The sequence below is a fragment of the Mastacembelus armatus genome, chromosome 6, assembly GCF_900324485.2.
Source record: "Mastacembelus armatus chromosome 6, fMasArm1.2, whole genome shotgun sequence".
In the NCBI taxonomy this organism is placed as follows: domain Eukaryota; kingdom Metazoa; phylum Chordata; class Actinopteri; order Synbranchiformes; family Mastacembelidae; genus Mastacembelus; species Mastacembelus armatus.
This window is the reverse complement of record NC_046638.1, coordinates 22991569-23000276: the sequence shown is the minus strand read 5'-3', so window position 1 is coordinate 23000276 and position 8708 is coordinate 22991569. Positions and strand designations below refer to the sequence as shown.

Genomic DNA, 8708 nt, shown 5'->3' with positions numbered 1-8708 from the left:
GACCCATTTAAACCTTCCTCATAACTGAGCCTAAGGTGGCGATTACATTAATTTATGTGATACAACTCTAAGGCCTTCGCAGGAAAATACAGGGAGGTTCATGCACTATATTTGTCTTCCTTGTGAAAGAAAAGTGTGTAAATCCATAAATCCATTTAAATTTACAGGGATCCAGAGAAGAAAGTGAGGGGAGAAATACAAAGACACACACACACACAGACAGAGAGCGAGAGCCTTATTGGTGTGATACAGTATGCTTCTGCTAGTAATTGGTTTCCACCTCTGCTCAGGTGCCTGGCAACGATTATACTGTCCAGCCAGTCCAGATGAAAAGAAAAATTGAAGCCATAATTACAGGTAAGACCTGCAAGCTGGCAGACAACCACATACAAGGCATTTCAGGGAAATGAATGCAGAATGGTCACTGGGAAACAAAATGATGAGCTAAAATATTCTGTAATGGTGCACCAGAGATCACTTTACAGAAGTACAGCGATGTATGCATCTTAATTTAAAATAAAAGTGACATGAGAGCTTGGCAAAGACATGGTTTCTAGTTAATGAACAAACTGCAGGCACAAAACATTAATAACCCTCTATACTAATAAACAATATCTTCATATAGATTTGTACCTACAATGAGATTAACTGAGTATCTGGCCTAGCTCAAGTGCTTCAAGGCATAATGCACTATGAAATAAAATAATTAAGCATCTAAACAACATTTTTTTCTTTGATTTCCACATTGGCATGGTAATATATGCAGTTACACAGAGGTGATGGACATAACTGTTCCATGAAGGATGGGGATTTGACTGTGTTAATGACCCTGAGTGGATCCCTCACACATTCCATGCTGACACAATCTTACGCCTGAACAAAAGCAACACAGAGAGCAGGTTTTTATCAGTTTGTCCACATCTTACAGACAGTTAGGGCTAAACATAGCTCTGAGGTCATTAGAGTTAAACAGGTTAGGCCCCACATAATAAATACAAACTCTTGTTGTTGGAGTCCAGGCTTTATTAAGTCAGCATATTTACTAAGAGGGTGGAGAGACTGGGATCAGGCTATGTATCAGTTTGTACTCTTTAGAAAATCACAAAGTTTTGGTCAAGTTGATAAAAGGTGAAGATGAAGAGAATCATCAGGCGACAGAGAGAAAGACCTAACATGAACTGGAGTGTTGTTTTGAGATTGAACAAAGAAATGCAAAATATGTCCGTTATATAAGAGTCAGACATACAGTAGCATTACACATGCCAGCAAACTCTTAAAACACACGGACCACTGTACATCTATGAACCGTCTTACAGTCCTGTTTTCTTCTCAGAAAGCATTTTTTAGAAATCATTTTCTCCCCCTAAACAGCCTTAAAACACAATATGTCTCCCACTGTTTGTTGTAGGACAGATTTGAGATGGTCAGCATGTGATCAGCCACATTGATACATCTGCCTAAGTACCGCAATGGGTTTCTCACTAAACATCTGTGCTGATGGCTTCATTCATTTATACCATTTCTCTTTCAAACAGTTCTACTGTGCCCTGCAAACACTTTCCATCGGGCCATTGTTTCAAGGCTAAGCAAACATCACAACTGACAGTGTCACAACAGATAGAGTGAAAAAGCCAAAATATTTATACTACTTATCTCAAGGACAGACAAAGAAATGCTTCCATGGGTGGAAAAACGTAAAGACTTTTGATCAGATGATGCTCAAGTTCTAATGTTTTTGCAGTCTTGTGAAATGTCTTTCTCGCTGTGTGTTAGACGTAGATGCTGAAAACAGAGGCTTTCAGAGGAAATCCAGCACTAGTTGACAGTATTTGCGCTGCCTGCTGACAACTTGTCCAGCTGCGTCTTGAGCAGTGACGTGTTGGGAGCTGACAGACTGAAGCTGTGGTGACGTGAGTTCATGCAGCTGTGAACACAGTACGACTAGAAAGAACAGATCCGATCACCATGGTTACTCAGTGCAATAAGGTCAGTGCATGATGCTGGATGTGGCCATCTTAGCAAACTACTGGAAGGTTTCTGTCTGCAGCCAGTTGTTTTGTGTGACTGCCATCCAGTAGTGCAGAGAAAATAATAGCACACTAATTACTTTATTTGACCAGTGTGTCCTTAATGAATTCTTAAGTCACGCAGTGGGAAATCCTAAGAATACTGAAGCTTGTCATGGCACATCTGCTGAGGAGACTCATTCATCAGAAACTGTTTCCCTTAGAGGCACATTTTCGAATGACAGAAAAAATACTGGTTTCTAAAAATAGTCTCATTCAGCTATCCACTTGGAAAAGACAAGAGAGCACTTCTCAACAACCACAGAAAAAATCTCTGTTGAAAAGAAAAATGTTCTTTGCATCTTAGCACACTGCTTAAAAACATGCAATCCCAACAGCTGGTTTAAAATCCATTTTAATTCTCATTGAGGTGTTGCAGGGACTAATTGACTGGTTTCATTATCTGCTGAAAACATAAAAACTCAAATGTTTATAGAATTGAAGCTACATTGATTTAAGCCTGCCGAAAAAGAGTTAAAAACTCTAAGAACTCTGGCGTCATAAAAATGTACACCAGTGGATCTTTCTTGACAAATGACACTTGCCACATACTGAAATTTTTGAAAAAACTTTGTAAGACAACATTAAACAAATAGCCTTTTACAGCACTGTACAAGAGCAGTAAGTATGAGTACCCATGTTCTCAAGGAGAACATCGAGTAAAGACCTGTGACTATTAAAGGCTTAACGTGTACTTTTAACTCTAGTAAGTATGTAACTAACAGGTTCTCATAGATCTGACTGCATATAGCTGGTTTTACATGCAAAATTCTATTTTAATTACCCATTTTCACATTAATCGTTGATGATGAATCATGAAATGCATATGCACCTGATGGCTCTCACACAGATTTGAGAAATTTCTGCCACAACTACACATGCAGGATGCCAGACCTCATAACTGAGCTGCTGAAAAGTCTGATTTTGGATTGTGGTATGTTGAAGCAGACTGCTTTGACATAAGTTATAGTAAAGGTCCAAGTTAAAGAGCATTATATTCCACACACTTTGATGGATCAGTCGTGAAGTGTTTCTGGCAGATGGTCATTAGCCTCTTCAGTCCCTGTGGATGGAAAAATAAAATCAACACAAGCAAGTTCAGTTGTCAATGGAAAAAAAATGCAATTTCCAAATTTTCCATAGCTAGCTACTTTTCAGACCATAAGCTTCCTATAGACACATTAACATTTCACTACGCAAAGAGATACTAATATGCAAATGAGATACTAATATGCAAATTGGTGCATAACATAATCTGATGACTAATAACTACCCTGACCACCTTTATAACCCTTAGCAGTGTGTTTAAACACATTATTATTAAAAAATATTAACATACAACAAATTCATGCAGCTGTGTTGGAAAGAATAAATTGACAGAATTTACAGACTTTAAATGCAAAATCTATTTCGTTACCAGAATTCATCAATTAACTTGTCATGTAAATGTATTATATAGTGAAATTAAGATTTGGAGAGGCCGATTGCAGATAAAGGGATAGTTTCATGGTCTCACCTGGATGTATTTTCTTTGCGTCTCATCGTTGAGAACGTGGGCCACATGTTTGGAGAAGATCTTTTCTCGCCCAGTACGGGCATGAATACCCACCATGGTCACACCTATGGGCCACGGAGCATTACCAATGGCCATCTGCAGATAAGCGTCATTTGCCTGATAGAAATGCAGTGTTGTTAAAACGGACTTCATAGTAAAAAATAAAGAGAATAACAAAAATACTGTTATACAGATAATAACATACCTTGACATATTCTCTCTCCAACATGAATTTAATGATGTCTGTAATTGACTCCTTGATGTCTGCTGGTAAGCTCTGAAAAAGATAACATTTAAAAAAAAAGATAAATCCACACCTTCTAAGCCACACTGTGTGGCTTGTTGTACTAATATTACCTTCTTCCTGAGCTTCCTGAAGAGCGGTTTAAGGTAAGACTCAGTCTGCGAATGTGTTGCACTGGCCAGCTTGCCCTGAACACTTCTTTTCACATGGTCCTCTCTGCTATTCAGATCTTTGGCCCAAACACCAAGAAGAAACTAGAATACAGCAGGAAAAATGGCTGTTAAGAAAATATTGCCAAATCTCACAATAGTGAAAGACATGACAGATTGGTAGTGCTAAAATACACATGCAATAAAAAAAATACACATTACAAAATAATGTCATAAGCATTTCTACATTTATTTAACAACAATGCAAATGTAAAGCATATGCAGTATATAGCAAACAGTGATGTCAGCATTTTTTATCCAATAGCTCCCTCTACATAAAATGGAGAGCATGATTTTCTTGCCTTACCCTCAAAACTTTGTGAATAACATCTTGGTCTCGATCATCATCTCCTGTGCCCAGGGTTTGACCAAGAGCCTTAAGAGGAATTTCAAGATTACAGACAAAATCAACAATAATAATATTTCATATGACAAATTCTCCATCGAATTGTCTACTGGTGCACATAAAATATAGTTATTTAATAACTAGAAAGTCATTCCTCAATAAGCAGTGCAATATACCTCCAGTTCTTCTATAGTAGTATTTTCTTCATGCACTTTGAGGTCATGCTGTGTGTCCAGTTCTCCTGATTCTGTTCCTCCAACAATCTCATTTAGGTACTGCTGATCGATCTTGTCCATGGCTGCTTTCAAGTCATTTCTCAAACCCTAGACAGACAGAAAATATTATGACCAAAAATTTTAGTGTCAACCAGCATGCCATGACTAGAAACTTTAAAAAAATATATATAACCTTTTTTGCTTCAGTGGGAATGTCTCTCAGGGTCAAAATATAGATTAATGTGCTCTATTCCCAGATAGACTTAGTCCTACCTTGTTTACTTCTGGGGTCAGAATCTCAATTTTTCTTAGTCTCTGGAAGGCATCATAGTCGGACTCTCCAAACAATCGAATTGGTTCGCCTCGTTCTCTAAGCCGTCGAATAACCTACACAAGCAGAACAATGCAAAAGACACGTTTAATATGCAATATGGAAAGAAATAACGGGAAGTGTGGCTGTTATATACAGTACTGACTTGCCTCCTGTCGTGACAGTGTCATTGGCAGCTTCTCTTCTGTCAGCTCCAGTTCCAACACTGGATTAGCTGAAGTGGAAGGTTCATTTTCTTCATTCTTGTTAATCTTCAGGACAACAGGAAGGAGCAAAAATTTACAGAAGTCAATGGATGAGTCCATAATTTGATAATATCCAAATACAGCTTTGTCTGAGCCTGCAAATGAAACTAATATAAGTGTGATATATAAAAAGTGAATGTTTGTATGAGATGAGACCTCAGAGCTGAATAGGGTGTGTATCATTATGATAAACACATTAAACAAAGCCCTATCTTACCTGCAGCTCTTCTAACTTTTGTCTAAAGACAGAAGAGTAGCCAATAAAAGCAAATTTACAGAATATTATGTTGATGGCGTAACTTTTATTTAGTGAATTCTGACTGCGGTCTATAGAACCTAAAACCTAATTCAAGGGAAAACATATTTAATCTTATTCTGCAACAAAGAAACTCAAATTAAATCATGCTTTCATTGGCACATGCACCCTGTCACTCTTAGATTGTGGCTTAAGAAGCACAACCTAAAAGAACAAAAAAAAACTAATGACAAAAAGCCTTCCAAACAAACAAAGACCCTTGCTCAAATAAAGACAGCACACTGCATGTGTGCACAGCATAACTTAACGAATTTGACATTTTAAGCCTTGCACAAAGTACAACAGAAATGCAGCAACTGTTACAAGGCAATGCAAACCACCGAGGCAAAACCAGGGTTAACTCATAGCTCGTCTAAATATTAAAGCTGCTGTCACAGATTATGTGCAACATAAGAAAAGAACAGAATAATTTCTTATTTCAGAATCCCATGCTGAAACGCACACTGTAGCTGTGTCCCACTTTGGCTTTGTGGCTTCCTTTCCTTGTTTCTTTTCTTTCTGCCAAGTTATTGTTGCTGAGCTTATAGACAGTTTTGCAACATCATTTGTCCAGTGTACACCCTAGTAGTATATTTGTATGATGACATTTTAAACATGAATTTGGTGAATAAAATTCATTTTAAAAAACTACCTGGAACAGACTGATGTAAGCTGCTGAAAATTTCCATTTATATCTGCCTGATAATCAAGTTAGTATATGCGTACCGACTGGATGACCTTTCTAACTGAGGTAAATGTCTCTCAGCAGTTGTCTCCACCATGTTATTTCTGCTTTCATCCTCACTGGCTTTAGTGAGCAAACTTTAAAAAAGAATGACAAGGAAGCATAAGCTTTTGGGACACAGTGTGTTTTATCCTTTTATCATGCATCCTGTCAGCTACTTTCACTGTGCAATCCCATACCTGGCTCTCTGGCGTCTCCCTCTGAACCTACAGATGCAGGCAGCAGAGGCAGGTTGGGGAAAAACAGCACAGTAAACACAAATACAAACACTAATGAACACCTGAGCATCAGTGCCTGACCTTATTTTATTTGCTGGAAAAACGTGAAATTATCATTAATTATCATGAAGTATCAGTGTCATACTAAACTCAAACTAAGGAAGGCAGTGATTTAGATGTGTGCATTTGTGTGTGTCTGTGAGAGAGACAGAAAGCAGAGTGCTCGACATCCACCTTGTAACCACATCTTCTTAAGTAATCTTCTTGCTCCTTGCGTGCAAGGTCAGCCCTTTTGAAAAACTTTTTGGAGTCCTGAAAGCAGACATAACAGACTTTTCAAACTCAACGGCACAACTCTTTATACATAAACTTATTATACTTATAATACAAAATGGTTTGCTAACAAATCACATCTTTTTCCCTATGTTTTGGAATAAATTTGGCAATATACTGCATGTAAGCATTTGGCCATTTGAAATAAAAAAATAAAATAAAATCTCAGCAAAGCACAATCACAGTTCTTAAGTTCATCTTCTACTGCAGTGGTCCCCAATTCTGGACTTCAAGGCCCCCTGCCCTGATTGTTTTCCAACTATCCCTGCACTTCCCGCTTCTGACTGGCTGAACATACTTGATCCAGGTAATCAGTTGTGGGTCCGTTGCATAGCTGGAAAACAAGTAGGGCATGGGGCCTTGAAGTCCAGGGTTGGGAACCACTGTTCTCCTGAATGTGGCATGATTTCATGTTAGAGAAGTCACAGAGTGAAGAAAGAAATACAATTATGTTATAATTAGGAAATATAATGAAGAATATACGTAAAAGAGCGACATAGTATAGTCCCGGTATGGTAGCGTAACTCTATTAGCGTTTGTCGGTGTGTGTAGTTTTTGAATCCCAGTGCTACCAAATGCCAATTTAGCATCATGGATAAAAAGGTCGGCTTGTCTTGGAGAGTGAAGCAGAATATAAAGACAAATGTCAGATTATTAGCCTGTATAGTCCATTTAATGTCGGTCCAAAGTTATGTGCTTGCTAGCTAACTATTTAATGTCTATATTTAACACGTTAACGTTAGCCGGAGCTTTACTGGTCGTTAGGTCTTGTACTGGACCAATAATCTATCGATAAATGGAAGATAAAAAACAGACAATTCTGGAAAACACGTTAGCGCTAGTTAGCAACAAGGCTAACCATGCTAATAAAAACAAGCAGCTTCTCACGTCAACAAGCTGTTTTTCTTCGATTTGTTTCCTTTTCCTTGAGATCTCAGCTTTAAGTATATCCATTTCAAATAGTAAAACTGCTTTTTGCTTGTTTATTTCAATAAAGACACACTCATATCAGACGGATTTAACAACGCTACCGCTGCCCCGAGTAACCCGGAAGTCATGAATCTAAAAACACCCGATCGCTGGATTTCAGAACAAGAGTCCTCGGTGATTTGCTGTGTTGGGTGTGTTTCAAAATAAAACTGGAACAACAAATGAAGGATAACTTGGGAAAACTGTGTTGTTTTATATCAACGACAAAGGTTATAATTTCAAGACAAAGCACTCTCCCCTTTAGCACAGTAGGTCATCTGAAATACTGCGTGAAATATAAGCTATAGGGTCACAGGAAAATTAACATTAATAAACTCTTGGCATGTTTTGGCAAAGTCTGATCAATGTTTCCACTGTATCTGTAGTCATACATCCAAATGCAACTAAGCACACACCACATTTTAATTATTTTCTCTTATATATAAAAAAGGATACTTGTTACATCAATAATTTATTAATCTCGTCTATACACAGATTTAGGCTCTAAAATATTTTATTTCACATTCTTTATTGCCTGTCATATAGAAAGGGCTTCACATGGATAACCATATTCAGATACAGCATTGCCAAAACACTATATGAATAACATGAATTTTTTTTTGGGATGAGAATGAACAGAATAATGGGTAACAGCAATTTAGGTTTACATAAATGAGTTAATGTACTTCCTATCTTCTGCCAGTGACTTTAGAGATATAACTGCCCCAAGCAAGCTCATGACCATTTCATCCTGAAAATGTACTGGGTTACATCAACTTTCTAGAAACGGAATTTAATGAGTGCAACGTGAACACATCTGGGCAACCAGCTGAGTTTCAGTCATTCGCTATCAGCTGTAAATGTGTGATAATTTTAATCTATGAAATCTGCAGCTCAGGAACAATACAGACAATAACAGTAGGTCATGTGATTCTGA

At 37.7% G+C, this 8708-nt stretch overlaps 1 protein-coding gene across 2 annotated transcripts; it reads right to left on the bottom strand.

The window, feature by feature from the left end:
* Nucleotides 1–2405: 2405 nt before the first annotated feature.
* prpf18 (PRP18 pre-mRNA processing factor 18 homolog (yeast)) lies at nt 2406–7867 on the bottom strand. 2 transcript variants are annotated; one of them, XM_026312057.1, is made up of 11 exons: nt 7691–7867; nt 6704–6781; nt 6431–6457; nt 5116–5217; nt 4909–5022; nt 4597–4743; nt 4382–4450; nt 3979–4119; nt 3827–3898; nt 3583–3738; nt 2406–3129 (listed from the first exon to the last, which is right to left on the bottom strand). In XM_026312057.1, exons 1-11 carry the CDS (start codon nt 7754–7756, stop codon nt 3049–3051), a joined length of 1053 nt encoding a protein of 350 aa, XP_026167842.1. In that variant the 5' UTR covers nt 7757–7867; the 3' UTR covers nt 2406–3048. The 2 variants fall into 2 exon arrangements, with proteins under 2 accessions (XP_026167842.1, XP_026167843.1); XM_026312058.1 differs by lacking the exon at nt 6431–6457.
* Nucleotides 7868–8708: the final 841 nt, after the last annotated feature.